The sequence below is a fragment of the Scylla paramamosain genome, chromosome 23 (genome assembly GCF_035594125.1).
Source record: "Scylla paramamosain isolate STU-SP2022 chromosome 23, ASM3559412v1, whole genome shotgun sequence".
In the NCBI taxonomy this organism is placed as follows: Eukaryota; Metazoa; Arthropoda; class Malacostraca; order Decapoda; family Portunidae; genus Scylla; species Scylla paramamosain.
The window spans coordinates 21280223-21302692 of record NC_087173.1 but is presented as its reverse complement, the minus strand read 5'-3'; the positions used below and the strand labels follow the sequence as shown (position 1 = coordinate 21302692).

Genomic DNA, 22470 nt, shown 5'->3' with positions numbered 1-22470 from the left:
CCATCCATAAACCCGTCTGATCTTCTCTTAAAGCTCCCTAATGTCCCACCACTAACAACATGATTACCGAGTCCGTTCCACTCATCTACGCAAAGGTGTACTATCCTCATTAGTTAAGTTACTACAGATGACTACCACTAAACACCCTTATGGCCCTCCTCCTCCTCCTCCTCCTCCTCGTCTCTTTCCTTCTCCTACCTCAGCCTCCTCCCTCCCCCCTTACCTCTCTTCTCGTCTTTTTTTTTTTTTCCTCTTATTTATTTTGTCTCTCCTTTGTTTATTCAAAAATTCTCTTCTCTTTTCTATTTCTTCGTCTTCTTTTCGTGTTCCTCCTCCCCTTTCAGTCTTTTTCCCTGCACATTCTCCTCTTTTCGTCCATTCATCCACGTCCTTTTCATGTGTGTGTGTGTGTGTGTGTGTGTGTGTGTGTGTGTGTGTGTTTCTTTCGCTCACTGATTTTAATGTAACTTTTTATTTGTTCCCCGTGTTTGTCTTGATGTCCTTATTTGTTTGTTTTTCAGGCTCCCTTCGCTCGCTCGCCTTGTGTCTTACTTTTATCAATATTCCTTATTCCATGCTTCTGTTCTTCCCTTTCTCCCTTCTTTTCTTTTGTTCCTTTTTAAGACTGATACCTGCTTCTAACTCATATTTCTTTCATTTATGTGCCATTTTCATTTACATTTTTACTTCTCTCTCTCTCTCTCTCTCTCTCTCTCTCTCTCTCTCTCTCTCTCTCTCTCTCTCTCTCTCTCTCTCTCTCTCTCTGACATGTACGGCACAGAAATGGTTATATTATTTTACCTGGAGATTTATATTTATTAGAGGAGCAACACAGGTAAATAATGGACACGTCAAGTGCAATCCAGTATCGAGCTCAAGTATTTTGTCTTGATCCTTTTTTCATTAACCGGCCAATTTACTTGACGTATTAACAAAAGGCCAATGAATTTCCAGTTTGACTTTTTCTTTCATAGTACAAAATGTTTAAGTGTTCGTTATTATTCGTATGAAAATTAACTTAAGTCTTCAATTACCCTTCATAGGACAGTTATTTTCATTTTTTTTTCTTTTGTCATTAGAATTTTGTTTTATTGTTACTATTCATAAGATTTTTTTTTTGTTTACTTTTATAGAAATATATATCTATGTTTTTATTACGACCCAAAGAAGAATGAACGTAAGATTTAATGCCATTTACTGGACAAGCAATATCCAAGTTCACGTTACCATCCCCCGTCCTTGCAATCAGCCAAGCTTTCAACGTGCAAGAGAAATCCCGTGTCTTCTCACGTCCCTCTACCCAACAACTGTCGCCCCGGGGACGCACAGAGGGACAAGTGTGCTGAGTGGAGCACTGGCGCGAACGTGACTGACGGTGAGGGAATTAACTCAAAACATAACAACCACTGGCCAACGAAATTATTCTTAAAACAAGTAACGTTTATGAACACTGAAAATTATTCGTTCCATTTAGTATGATGTAAATTAGTCTCTCTCTCTCTCTCTCTCTCTCTCTCCTACCTACTAAACACGCCACCTACAAATTCTCTCTCAATATACCACGCGTATAAATAATCTTCCACCTTGTATACAGGTGCCATCAATTTCCCCCTGCAAGCTGTGAGTTATCCCGCACTCTACGCGCCAGTAATGAAAAATAAGGAGGCTGTGGCGTCCAAGTTGGTGGGAGATGCATCGCGCCATCACATGCACACACTGACACGGCACGAGCAAGGGGAACGTGTGTGTACATGCTGCTTCGTGTTTGTGAGTTGTGAGTTTTCTTTGGCTATTTCAGTGTGTTAATGCTGCAGTTTATGACACTAAAAAGCACTGTATGTAATTATAACAGGCATCTACGATAAAGAAAATAGATCTAAAGTTTTTTTTTTTTTCACTATAATGCGCTAAACTTTGCAACACAAAGTACTGTACACAATTTTAATAATCACATACGTATGTACAAGACAGCAAATTACAGTAGAAAAATTTTTTTTCCATTATGTAATGAAGGGAAGGAAATGAGAGAGTAGTTCATCATACAAAGCTGTGTGTCATAAGCAGTGAACAAGCTTAATCACAGACCTGTTATCAAAGGCCACACTGGTAATTAGTCTGGCTCAGGTTTTTTTTTTCTTTTTCCTGTGGATGATGCAGAATCCTTGCTAAATAATAATTAAAATCCCAATAGAGACCTAGAAAACTACAATGACTATTACTACAGCCTGTGAAATGTTGCGATAAGACGTAGAAATGTTTGATAATGTTGTGCGTCCTCATCCAAGTCAGATTCCGTGGGGACACGTTCTCCCTGGCCGTCCTTGTCCACATGTCACATTCGATGCAGTTCAAACTGAAGTAAAAAATACACCAGTTTTGTTGGCGTGACAATGGTCAGGGTCAGACTGCGCTGTGTCTTGTGTCTCCACGAATGCCTCTGGCTGCTTCAATTGATTGCTTCGTTTTTCTTCCTCTTTTTTTATTCATTTTATTTATTTACTTATTTATTTATCTTTTTTTTTGTTATGGTTAGTGGAAGACATGCCTGTGTTAAGTATTGTGACAGGTGGGGAGGTGTTGTGATGCACCTGTACTCCACACTCAGGTGATGAAGTAACAAATATACATTTTTACCTTAATAACAAATCGTAATTTAACCACTTAATCATAGCGACAAAAAAAAAAAATAAATAAATAAATAAATAAATAAAATTAAAAGTCTAGAGTTGAACAACAGTGTGTTATGTAAGTCAGTAAACAAATGACAGCTTTGGTAGCAAGTTAAAAACAAAAAAGTGTTGCAGTCTACGGTAATCGTAGTGAATATCCTTCCCAACATGAAAAAAAAAACCCAATGGCTATGTCTTGTATGAATTAATTTTATTTAGTCCACCAGCCGTTCCTTGGAATCCACTCCAGGGTGACTATAACAAGTTTGCATTTGCTCCGGTTCCTAATACTCTCCTCCTGCATACTGGATCCCTGTCGCCCGCCCTCCCCTTATCTCCCTGAAGCATTCCAACACTGTCTTGCTATCTGATGAGGCACTACACACTACTTTAGTCAGCACAACACTTCACAAAGAGTTAAATATCCTTATTTCCACGTTCCTGAACCTACCGTAACAATATACATGAATACCCAGTTTTATGTGTGGCAAGAGGACTCTTCTATAAATATTATAGGAAGGAATAAAAAAAAAAAAGCCGTAGAGGACAAGAGACTTTATGGCGCACAATATTTCACAGAGACACGAGTGTTCATTTTTCCGTGTCTCTTCAGCATACATACAGATGAGGGGCGCTGCACTATGGGGACGTGACTGGATGAGCACGGGTAGGGTGGCCATGAATGCGGTGGAATGGCGGTCCTGATGATGGTCATCCACCCATTAAGTGTTCCCCGCCCCTCAACTAAGAGAATGAAAAACAAATCAAAAACACAATTTTTAAAAACATTGACCCATAAATAATTTACCGTTACATGGACACTTTTAAGTCTCAGCACACTGCCGGTGGCTGGGAGCACCAAACACTGATGCTGAGGCACGCTAAAAAGGCAATCAAGGAAGGTCAGTACCCCTCAACACTAGGAAATTTAAGTTTCCGAGTATAATAGCAGCAGCTTGGTCTCTCTCTCTCTCTCTCTCTCTCTCTCTCTCTCTCTCTCTCTCTCTCTCTCTCTCTCTCTCTCTCTCTCTCTCATGGTAATTAGTGCCCCAGGACTCCCCACATGTGCACTACACGTGGTGATGGCGGCACGAACGGAATGAATTAAACAGACGAGTTAGTCGGCAGCCAATCATCGTATTACCAAGGCTAATCAGGTGCTCACTCCCGCATGTTTTGGCAGACTAACGACCCTCACTGAATTAATTACGAGGATCACTTATATTTCTTAACTCTTACAAACACAAGGTCTCGTACTGGAGCCCTCTGTTCTTGTGTGACGATAACAAGCTCAACTTTGCTTTTCATTTTTTTTTTTTTAGTACCGCAGCAGCAGCAGATTAATACTCTAGCCAGTATTTTCATTTTTTCAATGTCTGCCGTTTTCTAAAATCTTTGTCTTTTTTGACCTACTTTCCACTTTCCTAAATGACCCAGGTGACCTCGTTTCTCCCATTCCTTATGTATCACCATATCCGTAAAAATGTCCTGCCTTTCTGCATCACGTATAGCTACTATTGTCAACACCATCCAAACTATACGTAACTTCCTAACTACTTTCCCTGTTCCCTGTTCTTCTCTGAAAGGTACTAATCGTGATCACCTTGACGCAAGTGTTCTAAGAAATATGAGGCACCATTCTTGTTCTCTGTAAAACAAGTGTATTTGAGAAAGCATTAAAAAATATACCACTTTAATACTGTAAGATTTCCTAGTCATATCCCATTGCAAGCACTTCTGACCTCCTGTAAGATTCATTGAAGACATCATACCAGTATGAACATCACCAAGTGTTGAAATTACAAGGATTAGGTAAAGACAATCAGTCGCTGCTAGCATCCAAACTAATATTATATTCCTCTCCCTCCTTTGCATAATTGATCTTCCCAAGCTTATGATGCAAGGCTGAACCTTCAATATAAGCAAGTCGTTATAAGGATTAAGTATATCAAAATCACATGAAAGGGGAAGAATGACTGGCTTTCAATATCCTTCTTAAATTAGTAAGCTTGTTCTTCTTCCTCACACTTTCACAAAATAAGTTTCCACAAATAAATGACCAAAGCGACATTAAATTAACTCAAGTAAAATCCACATAAATCAAATACTAGAAGCACGAAAAAAAAAAAAAACGAATTATTCTCATTCCCAAAGTTGGATTCTTCTAATATAAATATGAGAGAGAGAGAAAGAGAGAGAGAGAGAGAGAGAGAGAGAGAGAGAGAGAGAGAGAGAGAGAGAGAGAGAGAGAGAGAGAGAGAGAGACCCTATCAACCGCCACTCGGCAGGATGTCCACTGTCCACTACCCAGCAAGGCCACGTTACAAGCTCCACCTCACTGTTTACTCTCACTCCACTCCATTAAGAGAAAATTGAGTTTGTGTGTGCTGTAGTGTGTGGCGGGGGATTACTGAACAGAATATTTGATACAGTTGAGGATAATGCGCGCGCGCACACACACACACACACACACACATCTCTCTCTCTCTCTCTCTCTCTCTCTCTCTCTCTCTCTCTGATATGGTAAGCATGAGACGGTGATAGAAAGAAAATGTAGCGTGTTCATTACTATGGCGTCCCCTTGTTGTTACCTGTGCTAAATTGTCTTGCATTTCAAGTTATGGCTTTGGGAAATGAAGCAGTGAATGGCACGCCCACTCACTGCCTCCCTTGATGCAACACCTCGCCTCCAGTTGATCACGGGGAGGGAAGTGAAGTGTTTGTTATACTAACTGATCCATAATGCAAACTGTCCACACACAGGGGACGATTAGCGGGAGTTGCTGATTCACTGACTTTGCTGCAGCGTCTCAAGTCAACCACACGGTAAATCAAATACTAGTATAAGTAATACAAGTAACCTATGACAATTTTAAGTTAACCTAACGTAACCCACAAATCAATAATTCAATCAAACATTAATAATCTCTTTAACACAAGCTTAATCTGGTCAAACCTATCTTCCAGCATGGTGACTTTAGCCTGTCTTAACCGATCACTTTTTTTCTATTGTAAATGGGGTAATGATTAAGGACAACTAAATTTATATATAAAAAAGGTCCAATGAGGTGTCAATCCCCAAGGAAAACAAGCCAGAAGGATTAACCAAAACTAATATACAAATTCTGAATTAAGGATGCGAGTGTATTAGGTGCATGAAGTAGAATTGCGTTAAATAAGTCAATTGTGACTGTCCCCCCTGTGTTGTGAGACAACCTAACAGGGAAACGTTGAGGGAGGTCACCGCTGGGTAGTTGATATGTTCAAACTACCCCCTGATCCAGTGCTTGAGACCTCACATAAATTTAGTGTAATCTAACCTAACCTACCTTTTAACATGAATTTAGCCTAGCCTAACCCTTGGGACCTCAAATGTTTACTCTAACATAAATTTAGCCTAGCCTATTCTAACCTATCTCTTAAGGAACATTAAGCTCAGCCTAGCCTAAATTATCCTGCCACCTAACATTTTCCTATCTCCTAATACAAGTTTATCCTAACCTAACCTACATAACAGTGAGTGGGCAGTGATGCAGAAGGTACACAGCTGGACATGACAACGCACAACTTTCCCTAAGCTCTCCCGCCTCATCACACATTCCCTTAGTGCCTGTATCACAGACCTGCTCACTCCAGACACTCCACAACATAAACACGCCTTTCATTGCTCAAGATGAAGTGAAAGCAAGCATGTACCATCACCATTATTAAAACTGGCCATGTTTATCACCATTCGCAAGGCTAGTGTTAGAGAGAATACGCATGCTCACATACCTGCAAAGTAAACAATCCAAAGAATAATATGATGCCTACGTAATCTACTGCGCTCTCTCTCTCTCTCTCTCTCTCTCTCTCTCTCTCTCTCTCTCTCTCTCTCTCTCTCTCTCACATAAATAATTTATATTTCCACATAAATAATAAGTAATCAGTAAGTAGAAAAAAAACAAAAAAAACAGCAAAGCAGCATTATTTTTCTCCCCAGCAGACTTGATCATGTCACCGATGATGGCGACGCGCACCGCTGCCAACACACCCCGAGACATCACCGTCCTCTACAAAAGGTACTGTCGAAATGGAATAGAAAATAAGAGGCGAAGAGAGTGCGGATATCCATTTATCAACAACGCAATCGTGACATAATCTGATTTACGCTAAAATGAGACTTGTTGAGGGGAACAGTTACTGTGCAGGTGGTTCTCCACTAGCATAGATAACCACCATCAGATCAATCAGTACTACACCACTGCTATAGTATCTTCCTTACTTAATAGATAATGCCAATGGAACAGTTAAGATGAACAAACATCGAATAAACACCACAAAGTAACGAGCCAGAGGGAGGGAGCTTTAAAAGTCGAGGAGACGAGATCCTTCTAGCCTTCTCCTCCCTTTCCTCTCTCCCACTTTAATCAACATGAACACGCATCTTTTATTTCGAAAGTAGAGATTCAGAATAAGATTTGCACGTGCTTCTGTCACTTCACACATAGCAAATAAGCAGTACTTATGGCAGAATTCCATTAGTCTTATTACCTACGTGTTATATTTGCATCGACATTTAAGGGTGCCAACATATCCGAAATACGATTCAGCGCTGGCAAATATTGTAATGCCTTAAAAGTACATTTTTACAATCTCCTTCACTCTGAGCAACAAAATGAATAATACGACTAAATACAGTAGTGAGTGGTACGGCAGAACATCGTTTAAGACACACTGAAATATAATATACGAAATTGAAAATAGAAGCAGAGCACAGATGTATCGCAAAGGTTGGTACTCCTGTCCGCTACCGCTTGTTCCGTCACTTCGCTCTTCCGATTGTTACCACCACCACTGTTTTCCCATTGTAACGACCAGAATACTGGGCTCGATTTGTACTTAGTGACGTTGTAATTGCTAGATAAGTATGTATGTAATGAGTGGATTCACGTGGAGGTGGGGAAGCGAGGGTGTGCGAGGTGATTTACGAACCTGCCGAAACAGGGAAGCCAGAGAGCAGCTGCGCGCCTGACCTCTCATGCCCCTGCCTGCCTACTTCCACCTGTACGCCTGTCCGCCTATATTTCCTATATGTATTGTTGTTTACTCGTCTTCAGCTGGAGAGCGTGCGTGTGGCTTTTCTTCCTGCCCCCCTACTTCCAACGTAACACCACTCCCTGCAATCACACCTACCTTGCACATGTACGATATTGCCTCTGGGATCATTAAGTTTAATAAGCAGCAAAGCATTAACATTAATTACAATTCCCGGAGAGCTTCAAGAGTCAAGACAAGACGTTACCAAACAAGCCTACCCACTAACTACCCTTATAGTTCTCTTCACTCCTTCACCTCAATTTAACTCATACTACGGTGGAAATCAAGACAAATTTCACCTTCTGTTTCCACAACATAAAGGCCCACACGTCCATCACCATATATTGTCACGAGCGTTCTTTCACACTCACTCAGTACAAAGCAACAGCACTACGCATCGCCGCTGCTACCTAAGACTGCAGGGAGGCGCCGGCGAATGACTGCGACTTGTGCCCACCTGTGACGTAATTCTCGGATGGCCATGTGCAGGGCTACCAACTCTTCCACCACGACATACCTGCGGAAGCTGGACGTTTATCTGTAAATGTATGATTACAGATAAAGGATATACATACATGCAATACATACATACATACATATACATACATACATACATTCATATGGCAGTGTCAAAAGTATATATATTGAACCATGAAACTGACCCAAAACATACACACACACACACACACACACACATATATATATATATATATATATATATATATATATATATATATATATATATATATATATATATATATATATATATATATATATATATATATATATATATATATATATATATATATATATATATATATATATATCGTCAACTGTTCCCACTGGCTAAGCCACACACATCCACCAGCAAACACAGCAAACAGACAAAACTAACATTGACGTATGGGAACTAAAATACAGAACTGCGTATTGTTACGACAAGTAGGAAAGAGGCTGTCACACCAAGAGAACAGTGCGTGAAAGAGGGAAGGCTACGTGAAGCAGAGACTGGTACTCCTGTCCTGTCTAGTCCTTTGCTCCACTATGATCCCCCGTCCTAGCCTTCCCCTTTCCCTCCTACCCTCCTACTCCCACACACGCTCGTCCTAGGCTTGGAAGCACAACGTCTGCACGAATTAACTCAAACAAAAGTCATCTGTCATCTACCACGTCAAAGCTTTCAATACCTAACACCAAACATTATTCCAAAGTACACACAGATCCAGAACACACACACACACACACACACACACACACACACACACACACACACACAGTGTCAAGCATACATCTCAGAGTTGTCAAGACAAGATAAAAGATTTTTTGATAACGAAGGTGATGATATTATGACGGAAATGAAGCTACGTTAAAGTAAATTAATTTCATAGCACGGGCGTCTCTCTCTCTCTCTCTCTCTCTCTCTCTCTCTCTCTCTCTCTCTCTCTCTCTCTCTCTCCATCGGGTGTTTTTCCGTTCCTCTGTTAATTCCTGACTATATAGATGGGAAATATCTTGCTAGCAGAGAGAGAGAGAGAGAGAGAGAGAGAGAGAGAGAGAGAGAGAGAGAGAGAGAGAGACATGCACTGACACTAAATAAACAGTGTTTCCATAACAATTTTCAACCGCACTCAAACTGAACACTGGTTTCATCGCATGTTGCACGACGATATCAAACCTACACTCCACAGAAATAAAATAAACCAAGCACTGAAACCACACATTTCTTTTTCCTGCATACCACATTTTGTCTCAGAAAACGTAACGAGGTGCTACGTGTATCCACTGGGCTGAGTTATTCCACATAGAAACTTTTATGAAAACAAAAACAACAACAAAAATATCACGCTAAGAAAATGGCAGCTATGGTGTGAGTTGAGGTGACAAATCGTTAAATTAATTGTTTCTAACCCACTGGCAAACCACACTGTAAAGAAACCATTAGACATTTGCTAATAGCTGGCTTTACTGTAAATTATCTGGGCCTGTTATAGTAATGATAATCCTTGTTTTTGTACCTTCATGAAGTTTATGCTGCCTTGTAGAATTGCCCATCGTGGCTATCCAACTGGGAGAGGTGTAGGAGATAGCGTTATAGGTAGAGAAATGTACGCACAAGTGGTGACAGATGTATGAAGGACTGTCAGGAGGTTGATGCTGCCTTGTAGAACTTCCATCATGGCCATTGAAAAGGAGAGAGCGTTAGGTATAGAAAGAAATACTAGAAATGCACAGGCGGTGACAGACGTAGGAAGGGTTGGTAGTCCTGTCTTGTCACAGCTTGTCACACTGTCCTCCCTCAATACCTCCCTCCTCCTCTTTCCTCTCTCACTCTCTCTCTCCCTTCCCTCCCAGACTGGTGCCTTTCAACGTGAAATATTTTCTGGTATTTAAATACTAAAGAAGATGTTCATTCAGCGTCAAAGTTTTCGGTGACACCAAATATTTTTCAGAGCATATATTGTGATGGGATCCTAACATTGCAGCACACATGGACGGATAGATTGCAAATGCAATTTAATATCAATAAATGCAAAGCGCTTAGCGTAGGTAGAGGAAACCCACACAATAGGTGCACATTAGACAACCAAACTGTGGTAGGTACAGGGTACGAGAAAGATTTAGGAGTTATAGTTAGCTCTGAACTCCGTCTAGGGAAACAATGCATAGAAGCCAGAAACAAGGCAAATAGGGTACTAGGATTCATTTTTAGGAGTGTTAAAAGTAGAAGGCCGGAAGTAATATTAAAGTTATACTTGGCGCTGGTCAGACCTCATCTAGACTACGCGGTGCAGTTCTGGTCTCCACATTACAGGAAAGATATAGGTCTATTAGAATCAGTACAGAGGAGAATGACTAAAAGGATACAGGGGATGAGTATTCCTTACGAGGCGTGGTTGAAGCTGTTAAATTTACATTCTTTAGAGAGACGTAGGTTAAGAGGGGACCTGATAGAAGTCTTTAAGTGGTATAAGGGTTATAACAAGGGAGATGTAAGCAAAATTCTTAGGATCAGCAACCAGGGTAGAACAAGAAATAACGGGTTCAAGCTTGAAAAATTTAGGTTTAGGAAGGAGATAGGAAAAAATTTGTTCTCAAATAGAGTGGTAGATGAGTGGAACGGACTCAGTAATCATGTAGTTAGTGCTAGGACACTAGAGAGCTTTAAGAGAAGATTAGACAAGTTTATGGATGGAGATAGCAGATGGAAATAGGTAGGTGTGTTTCATACAGAGACTGCCACGTGTAAGCCTGGTTGCTTCTTGCAGCTTCCCTTATTTCTTATGTTCTTATGTTCACACACACACACACACACACACACACACACACACACACACACACACACACACACATTAATATTGGTTATACAGCACGTCCAAATAACATTCACCTGACAAGACGAGGTAGTGTGTTTTAATAATGAAGGGAATATTATGACGAATAGCTGGCTACTTAACAATTTGTAATCCTAAAAGAGGAACACGTATGTATGGAGCCATGCTCTCTCTCTCTCTCTCTCTCTCTCTCTCTCTGTGTGTGTGTGTGTGTGTGTGGCGGCGAAGAATCACTTGATCGCTGCCCGTGTTTTGACGGAAGCCCTTTGTAGGAGAGTGGGCGTGCAGGGGTGAGGAAGGATTGAAGGAGGAGGATACGGTGAAGAAGGAAGGAAGGAAAGTGTGGAAGGAAAAAGTTATCTATTTTTCTAACAGTGAGTTCTACAATGTTCTTACAATGAAGTGGTGAAGTTCTTAGGTGTTTGTGTCAAATTATATTATTCTTCCTTCCAGCTTCCGTTATAAAGGAGACCCTATTGACATTATAGCATATTTTGCTACTACAACTACTACTACTACTACTACTACTACTACTAATACTAATACTATTGCTTACCACTATTACTATCACCGAAATAGTTATTCCTAGTAAATTTTACGGCTCCTTTTAGACCGATAGTCCGACACACAACATCGGCCTCCTGATAGTCAAAATAGTCATCATATATGTATGACCATTCACTACTACTGCTACTACTGCCATCATTGTTGTTGTTGTTGTTGTTGTTGTTGTTGTTGTTGCTGATGATGCGAATCTGAGGAAGAGTAAAGGGTTAGGTTAGTAATAGTAGTAGTAGCAATGAAGTAATAGTAGTAGTAGTAATAGTAATAGTAGCAGCAGCAACATTCGTAACCACAATTCTTGACCAATTCGTAACCACAATTTTAACCACCACAATTGTAACTACCACAATTTTAACTACCACAGTTTTAACTACCACAATTTCTACCACCACAATTGTAACTACCACAATTTTAACTACCACAATTTTTACTACAACAATTATAGCTACCACAATTGTACTTACCATAACATTTCCACTGTAGTCATGTTTTTCGCCTACCAGCATGACTTTCCATACACCACCACCATCACCACCACCACCACCACCACCAACAACAACAACAATACCACCACCACCATTACTACTACCACAATCCATTTCATCACTACCGTCACCACAGTGGTCATAAGTATCGCATTTAAATTGTGGTAGGACACACTTGTGGTTGTGGCAGACAAATTGTTATGGCGAGCAATGTTGGTGGTGGTGGTAGTTGTAGTAGTAATAGTGGTTGCTGTGGTGGTAGTCAAGATGGTGATTAGTCAGTCTATAGATAGTAAGGAGGCACCTGCAAGGATAATAATAATGATAATTGTGATTGTGATAGTAGTAGTAGTAGTAGTAGTAGTAGTAGTAGTAGTAGTAGTTGTTGTGGTGGTAGTAGTAAGAAGAAGAGGAAGAGAAAAAGGATTGGAGGAGAAGGAGGAGGAGGAGGAGGAAAAGAAGAACTATTATTATTATTATTATTATTATTATTATTATTATTATGAGAGAGAGAGAGAGAGAGAGAGAGAGAGAGAGAGAGAGAGAGAGAGAGAGAGAGAGAGAGAGAGAGAGAGAGAGATTTAATAAGCGTGAAGAAAATGAAAGAAAAAAAACATGTTTTTATTTTTATTTCGGTATTTTCTCGGCAAATGGACGTTTTTCTAAGGGTGTTTTGTACTTCTCGAAATGAATAAAATAAATGAAAAATATCTCGTTATATTATCAGCGTCTCTTGTATTTCTATTTTAATATTTTTTTTCGGTATTTAAAAATGTGTTTTCTTTTGAGAGAGAGAGCGAGAGAGAGAGAGAGAGAGAGAGAGAGAGAGAGAGAGAGAGAGAGAGAGAGAGAGAGAGAGAGGAAAAAGCACAGTGGACTGGAGGTGAAGGTAATAATTGGGGGAAACTTTTTCTGATTGAGAGAGGCGCCAGCAAACAGGACGTCCTGCCAGCAGGAAACAACAGACAGGGCGTGCTGCCAGCAGGAAACAACAGACAGGGCGTGCTGCCAGCAGGAAACAACAGACAGGGCGTGCTGCCAGCAGGAAACAACAGACAGGGCGTGCTGCCAGCAGGAAACAACAGACAGGGCGTGCTGCCAGCAGGAAACAACAGACAGGGCGTGCTGCCAGCAGGAAACAACAGACAGGGCGTGCTGACAGCAGGAAACAACAGACAGGGCGTGCTGCCAGCAGGAAACAATAGACAGGGCGTGCTGCCAGCAGGAAACAACAGACAGGGCGTGCTGCCAGCAGGAAACAACAGACAGGGCGTGCTGACAGCAGGAAACAACAGACAGGGCGTGCTGACAGCAGGAAACAACAGACAGGGCGTGCTGCCAGCAGGAAACAACAGACAGGGCGTGTTGCCAGCAGGAAACAACAGACAGGGCGTGCTGCCAGCAGGAAACAATAGACAGGGTGTGCTGACAGAATTTGGTAAAAGTACAGGAAGAGTAAAATGAAATGATGTGTTGAATGATGTAAGGTTACGTGGAGCAGAAGAGGGAAGTTCTAGTGACAGATTAACAACATTTCTATATTCAAAAGGCTCTAGTTGAAGTGCCACGGGTTTTCAAGGGTGTTTTTACGATTCTTGTGACAGATTAACAATATTTCTGCGTTGCAAAGGCTGTAGCTGAAGTGCCACAGGTTTTCAAAGGTGTTTTTACGGTTCTAGTAACAGATTGACATTTCTACATTATTAACAGGTGGAATATATATATATATATATATATATATATATATATATATATATATATATATATATATATATATATATATATATATATATATATATATATATATATATATATATATATATATATATATATATATATATATATATATATATATATATATATATATATATATATATATATACATATATAGGGGAGAGTTAGGGGGGAAAGGGGACAGGGGGGGAGAGGTGAGGGAGAGGAGGAAAGAGGAGGAGGGAGGGAATGGGAAAGAAGATAACAGAAAACGGGAAATTTTATCGATAGACTTAGTGAAACGTGGCACCGTGTAATTTTCTCCTTATCCTCTAAACCAGTGGTTTCAAAACTGGGGGCCATGGCCCCCGGGAGGGCCATATAGCAGAATATAGGGGGCCTTAATCTGAGGCTATGCATAAATAAAACCAAAGGAGTTTAGCTTATTGCTAAAACAGCTTTTTACAATAATGCAATTTTTAATTAGTCTACGTATGAATTTTTTAATGTGCATTACATTACTTCTTTAGTACCATTTCAATAATTATATGAGATTCAGCTAAGGCAAAATACAAATTTCTTTATTAATAATTAACAAAAGAAAAAATAACAAATGGAATCAATGAAATTACAGGATTTGCTAGTGGTTGTTATATATGGACGTAATGAGTGTAGCACTGTACACACTCACGGTAGTCACGGGTTAGGGTTGTGGGGGGAGGGGGGTGGCATGGACAAGGATCATGTATGAAAAGTGGGTAACGACCAGAAAAAGTTTGGGAGCCACTGCTCTAAACTAGGCTACTACTGCTACTTATACTACTACTACTACTACTACTATTACTGCTACAACTACTACTACTGATCTCTCTCTCCCTCTCTCTAGCTTCGTGTTTCTGGTATTAATGGAATACGCAGTCTGATAATGGGAGACGAATCACACTTGCGCAAATTGAAGAACTGCGCAAAATATGGAAGCGCAAAAATTAATTTCACAACTGTCAAGGTACGTTTGTGTGTTTGTGCGTTTGAATAAGTCATAAATGTGAAGATAGTAAGTTTTGAAATGATAACAAATCCCCAATTCTCTCTCTCTCTCTCTCTCTCTCTCTCGCAGCAAAGAAGGGCACAGGCCATCAAGGTGGACAGGCTGGCCAGGTATATCTTCCCAATCACCTTTGCTGTTTTAAACTTTATTTACTGGGCAACCTTCTGGGAGTACCTGTAGTAGTAGTAGTAGTAGTAGTAGTAGTGTTTGGTTGCAGAATTAGATTACAACAACGATTTATTTATTTTTTTTATTTCTTCAGTATTATTCAATTTTTTTCTTATTTTAACAACGTTCCTATTTTTTTTCATAATTTTTCATCAATTTCCTCGATTTTTTTCAGTATTTCTCCATTTTTTCAATATTTTTCACAATTTTTCTCTTCACCTCTTCTTATTTTCTAGTATATATGTCATGAAAGTAGTAGTAGTACTAGTAGTAGTGGTGGTGGTGGTGGTGGTGGTTGTAGTAGTAGTAGTAGTAGTAGTAATGAGTATCTATTTACACTTATAAATTTTATAAAAAAAAATATTTTTTTTTTTGTTGTCTTAAAATTTGGTGTATTTCTCTCTCTCTCTCTCTCTCTCTCTCTCTGTATCGTATGTAATCAATAAAACTCGTAATTACAAATAATTCTTTTTATTACTGACAAACATTATCAATATTACAATTATTATTATAAATATTATCATTATTACTGTTATTATTATTATTACTATTATTATTATCATTATTATTACTGTTATTATTATTATTTTTACTGTTATTATTATCAAAAGTTGTAAAGACTGACAGACAGACAGAGACAAAAGAAAGATAGAGGTGTGTGTCACTTTTGCCCGCATACCCACTACTGTCTGAAGGGGAAATCATACGGAAAGCCAAAATGAGAATATAAACTTCAGGTTGACAAAAAAATGAAAATAAGCGTTGATATAATACAGGATCCTCACCTCTGGCAGGGAGCAGAAAAGGGTGTATTAAGATTTCGGTCAGTTAAAAGAATTGTTATTGCTTTCGTAATAAAAACTTATCCAACAAATAAAGGTACTTGGTCTATTCTTATTTCGAAGGATCGTATATTGATTAACGGTTGTTATAAAGTTAACTGCTACAGGAATTGAAGATACACCAAGGAGTGGACGAGTTAACGAGGGAGCGAGAACGAGCGGTACAAGTCATAAATGAATAATAATAACAAAAACAACGATAATATTTAATCCATGAAGTAAAACACATCAACACACACACACACACATACATTGTCATCGATCTATCTCAGTGCGCATACCTGTCCCATCACCACGAGTGCATTGTGTTTAGTGGTCACCTGCGATAATTAGGACAGCGACGCGCGCAGGGTCACGTGACGCACCTATTACTGAGGGCGGCCGCGGGCACAGGAGGCGAGTGCTCTTCCTTGCCTTCATTCCACTTTGTGACGCATTCACTGACTGTGCGTGAGCGTGGCGGGGTGCAGAGGTGCGTGAAGGAGTGTTGCACCACCCGTAGCAGCTTCATATTACTAAGGTGCGTGAAAGAAGAGTGTGTGCGTGTAGAGAAATTGAGCGAGGTAATGAGCGTCGGCTCTGTGGGTTAAAATGTTCGTATTTTGTGTCATGTGGTGTGAGAGTGAGTGAGTGCGTGCGTGCGTGCGTGAGTGTGACGCTGTGTGGAGTTACGTTTAGGTCTGCTTCATCAACTTTATTAACGTCACATGTCTAAGGTGAGTGAGTGACAGTTACGTGGTGTTAGTGTTTCTTAATTTGTGACCGCAATTGTCACCCCCACTAATTACATAACCCAATTCGGATTTCGAGCCGTTTTTTACAACTGTCGCCTGTCGCTAAGCCATGACCCCCATCCAGCATTGCAGCTAGGTTTAAGATTCTTTCAATTTTGACAATATCTCGTGAGTGGCTTTAAAATACTCGTTACTTAGGTTTCCAGTGGCTCGTAGCAATATTAGGAATGATACACGCAAGCTACCATGTCTGGACTGGAATGAAATGACCTAAAATCTGGAAACAAGCAAGCTACCGTGCCTGGAATGGACTGGAATGGCCTAAAATCTGGAAAAATATCCGTTTTGTGATTCCAGTGAGGTTAAAACAACAAGTATATTTTCTGACATTTCTCTTATGTTTATTTGCAGTTAGAGGTGATGTGTGGTTAGAATTGTGATGTGGTAGAGCTGTGGTGAATGTGTCCTGTGGTGGAAGACTGGGTGTTGGGGGGAGGGGGCAGGAGACAAGGAAAATCAGGTTAGGTTAAGTTAGCTTAGGTATTAATTGTTTACTACTAGCACTAGTAGTACTAGCAGTAGTACTAGTAGTACTAGCAGTAGTACTATTATTCCAGAATGCCGAACAACGACATGGTAAAAGGGGCAAGACGACTTGGTAAAAGGGGCAAGCAGTCTTCCTTTCTCTTCCTCTTCCGTTTTTGCCAAATCATCATCATCCTCCTCTTCCAAGACCAAAGGAGGAGGAGGAAAAAAGTCAAAGGAGGAAAGAATTCGGGAACGGGTGGAGGTGCAGGGGTGTCATCTGCTGCAGGAGATAGAGCTTGCGTACAAAGAAATACTACTTCAACGGGTGGAGCAGGGACATCCGGCAACATTGCAGCATCCTCCTCTTCCTTCTGATAAATCAACACTGTTTTCACCCACACAGCATGTAATGACGGTGCTGGAGCTCCCCGAGGATCCTGACTACTCCTTGAAGAAATCTATTGATGCCTCAGTGAACGAGGTTGTTAACGTCGCTAAGCTGCTGCTAACGGCCACGGATGAGGGGAGATCTATTGGTGCCTCCATGAACGGGGTTGTTAACGTCGCTGAGCTGCTGCTAACGGCTACGGATGAGGAGAAATAGACAGATATTAAGAAAAGAATAATATACAAATTAAATCACCACCTCACCTGACCTGACCTCTACGCCCCCACAGGTACGGAAACTGATCCTTAACGAGTGCGACATGGTCCTGCAGTGCAAGGTGTGCAAAAATTTGTTCAGCTCGGTCGATAATTTCTTGACGCACAAACGAATTTACTGCCAGGAAGAGTTTGCTGATCGGACACTTCTTCACCGCGTAAGTTTAAACCCCAAGTTAACTTCCACTAACGGGTCAAACACAATAATAGCAATAGCAGTTGTAGAAAAAATAGCAATAACAGTTGTAGAAAAATCGTAACTCTTAGACCCTGACAAAAAGTACTGTAACTTCACTACAACCCTCTCTACACAACCCTTCAAACACCAACAGAAGCAACAACACTCGCTCGCTACACCACCACTAGCACCCGCACGCCCACCCCAGCAGCATCAGCGGCAGTAGAAGCAAAAATACTAACATTTCTCCAGCTGCTCAGTCACGGCCAACGTGGTGACAAAAGAGGCCTGGCGGATGGGACAGGTGGATATCCAACTCATGGGGCCGTGATGGGAACGCTGGTGTACAGAAAGTCTCGGGTGTTGCGAAGCGGGTGTTGCCTGTTGGAAGGTGGTGATTAGGGTGGGGATAAGCTGTCGATCTCTCTGTGAGAGAGAGAGAGAGAGAGAGAGAGAGAGAGAGAATTAGCGAAAGAGTCCTATTCCTATGCCTCTCTTTGTCAAAAACATTTTTAAGTACCGAAAAAAAATTAAAATAGAAATAAGCGACGCTGATAATATAACGATACATTTTTTCATTTACTTTATTAATTTCGAGAACTACAAAAGTTAGAAAAACGTTCAGCTGCCGAGAAAATACTGAAATAAAAATGATCGTAACGTTCAGCTGCCGAGAAAATACCGAAATGATTGTTTTTTTTCATTTTCTTTATTATTAAATCGTGTTGTAAACGTTTATAATAAAGTTATTTTCATGTTTTCACTTCATCTATTCATCTGTTTATTTATTCATTTATTATTATTACCGTTTCAATTTAAACCCGCTTAGGGAAGGTAGGGGCATCATCATAGAAAAGGGGAAGGAGGGGCTCTCGCTCTCTCTCTCTCTCTCCAGTACACATGTAAACTTTGCGCACATATGTGTGTGTGTGTGTGGAGGGAAGCCGTACATCTGTTGAATTCAAAGGCTACGCAGGCCACAATCCCTCCAAAAAGAACAGCAACAACAACGATTCTACTACTACAGTCCCCCCTACAACAACAACAACTTACGCGGTGAAGAAGTGTCCGATCAGCAAACTCTTCCTGGCAGTAAATTCGTTTGTGCGTCAAGAAATTATCGACCGAGCTGAACAAATTTTTGCACACCTTGCACTGCAGGACCATGTCGCACTCGTTAAGGATCAGTTTCCGTACCTGTGGGGGCGTAGAGGTCAGGTCAGGTGAGGTGGTGATTTAATTTGTATATTATTCTTTTCTTAATATCTGTCTCTCTCCTCATCCGTAGCCGTTAGCAGCAGCTCAGCGACGTTAACAACCCCGTTCATGGAGGCACCAATAGATCTCCCCTCATCCGTGGCCGTTAGCAGCAGCTTAGCGACGTTAACAACCTCGTTCACTGAGGCATCAATAGATTTCTTCAAAGAGTAGTCAGGATCCTCGGGGAGCTCAAGCACCGTTATTACATGCTGTGTGGGTGAAAACAGTGTTGATTTATCAGTAATATTCCAGTAAACAAGCGACTTTCTTGTGACATCCATCCATTAGTGCAAGAGTTAATCTGTATACTCAGTCCTTCACCACTATTCTGTCCACCTCCCTAGTGCAAGAGTTAACCAGTATTTTCACTCCTTGCTAAGTAATAGTAAAGGCATTATTATTATTATTATTATTATTATTATTATTTTACAAAATCACACATTTCTTATCTATCTTCCCTTCACAATTTTTTAATCCCTTTCCTTCTTCCCTCAAAGGTCAAACTTGGGTACTTTATAATTAATCACATTTTCATCTATATTCCCCCACAAAATATTTTTTTCCTCTTTCTACTTCAATATAAACACTTTTCAATATGTTTCCATTTTCCTCTAATTATCTCTTCACTTCAAGCATCTGTTTTCATTGTTTTTCCCACTGAGGGCTTAAGGAAATAACTGGCTTGGCTTGGGTTAGCACTATCTTACCTCCGAGCTGGGTTGGCCCACAAATCGAAATTTGGAGGCAGAGGAAGAGGTGCAGGAGGAGGATGCTGCAGTGTTGCCAGATGTCCCTGCTCCACCCGTTGTAGTAGTATTATTTTTTTTGTACGCAAGCTCTCTCTCTTGCAGCAGATGACACCCCTGCACCTCCACCCGTTCCCGAATTCTTTCCTCCTTTGACTTGTTTTCCTCCTCCTCCTTTGGTCTTGGAGGAGGAAGATGATGATGATGATTTGGCAAAAACGGAAGAGGAAGAGAAAGGAAGACTGCTTGCCCCTTTAACCAAGTCGTCTTGCCCCTTTTACCATGTCGGAGTTGTTCGGCATTCTGGAATAATAGTACTACTGCTAGTACTACTAGTGCTAATAGTAAACAATTAATACCTAAGCTAACTTAACCTAACCTGATTTTCCTTGTCTCCTGCCCCCTCCCCCCAACACCACACACCCAGTCTTCCACCACAGGACACATTCACCACAGCTCTACCACATCACAATTCTAACCACGCATCACCTCTAACTGCAAATAAACATAAGAGAAATGTCAGAAAATATACTTGTTTTAACCTCACTGGAAACAAAAAACAGATATATTTTTCCAGATTTTAAGCCATTCCAGTCCATTCCAGGCATGGTAGCTTGCTTGTTTCCAGATTTTAGGTCAAAATATACTTGTTTTAACCTCACTGGAATCACAAAACCTATATTTTTCCAGATTTTAGGCCATTCCTGTCCATTCCAGGCACGGTAGCTTGCTTGTTTCCAGATTTTAGGTCATTCCAGTCCATTCCAGGCATGGTAGCTTGCGTGTATCATTCCTAATATTGCTACGAGCCACTGGAAACCTAAGTAACGAGTATTTTAAAGCCACTCACGAGATATTGTCAAAATTGAAAGAATCTTAAACCTAGCTGCAATGCTGGATGGGGGTCATGGCTTAGCGACAGGCGACAGTTGTAAAAAACGGCTCGAAATCCGAATTGGGTTATGTAATTAGTGGGGGTGACAATTGCGGTCACAAATTAAGAAACACTAACACCACGTAACTGTCACTCACTCACCTTAGACATGTGACGTTAATAAAGATGATGAAGCAGACCTAAACGTAACTCCACACAGCGTCACACTCACGCACGCACGCACGCACTCACTCACTCTCACACCACATGACACAAAATACGAACATTTTAACCCACAGAGCCGACGCTCATTACCTCGCTCAATTTCTCTACACGCACACACTCTTCTTTCACGCACCTTAGTAATATGAAGCTGCTACGGGTGGTGCAACACTCCTTCACGCACCTCTGCACCCCGCCACGCTCACGCACAGTCAGTGAATGCGTCACAAAGTGGAATGAAGGCAAGGAAGAGCACTCGCCTCCTGTGCCCGCGGCCGCCCTCAGTAATAGGTGCGTCACGTGACCCTGCGCGCGTCGCTGTCCTAATTATCGCAGGTGACCACTAAACACAATGCACTCGTGGTGATGGGACAGGTATGCGCACTGAGATAGATCGATGACAATGTATGTGTTTGTGTGTGTGTGTTGATGTGTTTTACTTCATGGATTAAATATTATCGTTGTTTTTGTTATTATTATTCATTTATGACTTGTACCGCTCGTTCTCGCTCCCTCGTTAACTCGTCCACTCCTTGGTGTATCTTCAATTCCTGTAGCAGTTAACTTTATAACAACCGTTAATCAATATACGATCCTTCGAAATAAGAATAGACCAAGTACCTTTATTTGTTGGATAAGTTTTTATTACGAAAGCAATAACAATTCTTTTAACTGACCGAAATCTTAATACACCCTTTTCTGCTCCCTGCCAGAGGTGAGGATCCTGTATTATATCAACGCTTATTTTCATTTTTTTGTCAACCTGAAGTTTATATTCTCATTTTGGCTTTCCGTATGATTTCCCCTTCAGACAGTAGTGGGTATGCGGGCAAAAGTGACACACACCTCTATCTTTCTTTTGTCTCTGTCTGTCTGTCAGTCTTTACAACTTTTGATAATAATAACAGTAAAAATAATAATAATAACAGTAATAATAATGATAATAATAATAGTAATAATAATAATAACAGTAATAATGATAATATTTATAATAATAATTGTAATATTGATAATGTTTGTCAGTAATAAAAAGAATTATTTGTAATTACGAGTTTTATTGATTACATACGATACAGAGAGAGAGAGAGAGAGAGAGAGAGAGAGAGAGAGAGATACCATACAGAGAGAGAGAGAGAGAGAGAGAGAGAAATACACCAAATTTTAAGACAACAAAAAAAAAAATATTTTTTTTTTATAAAATTTATAAGTGTAAATAGATACTCATTACTACTACTACTACAACCACCACCACCACCACCACCACTACTACTAGTACTACTACTACTACTACTTTCATGACACATATATACTAGAAAATAAGAAGAGGTGAAGAGAAAAATTGTGAAAAATATTGAAAAAATGGAG

General features: G+C 40.4%; 2 protein-coding genes and 1 long non-coding RNA gene across 5 annotated transcripts in view; 1 reads left to right on the top strand and 2 right to left on the bottom strand.

Moving 5' to 3' along the window:
• LOC135112402 (fibrocystin-L-like) overlaps positions 1-22470 on the top strand; it is a 126578-nt gene that overhangs the window by 76079 nt on the left and 28029 nt on the right. The gene's annotated exons all lie outside the window — the stretch shown is intronic.
• Positions 3210-21331, bottom strand: LOC135112401 (uncharacterized). 3 transcript variants are annotated; one of them, XR_010274342.1, is made up of 6 exons: positions 21242-21331; positions 12109-12433; positions 11637-11835; positions 9764-9915; positions 8048-8265; positions 3210-3413 (listed from the first exon to the last, which is right to left on the bottom strand). It is a non-coding gene; the product is annotated as an uncharacterized LOC135112401 (long non-coding RNA). The 3 variants fall into 3 exon arrangements; XR_010274341.1 differs by lacking the exon at positions 9764-9915; XR_010274343.1 differs by lacking the exons at positions 9764-9915; positions 12109-12433.
• On the bottom strand, positions 16093-19443 carry LOC135112400 (zinc finger protein 40-like). Its single transcript, XM_064026828.1, has 3 exons — positions 19057-19443; positions 18246-18384; positions 16093-17746 (listed from the first exon to the last, which is right to left on the bottom strand). The coding sequence occupies exons 1-3, from the start codon at positions 19168-19170 to the stop codon at positions 17604-17606; spliced, it is 396 nt and encodes a 131-aa protein (XP_063882898.1). The 5' UTR covers positions 19171-19443; the 3' UTR covers positions 16093-17603.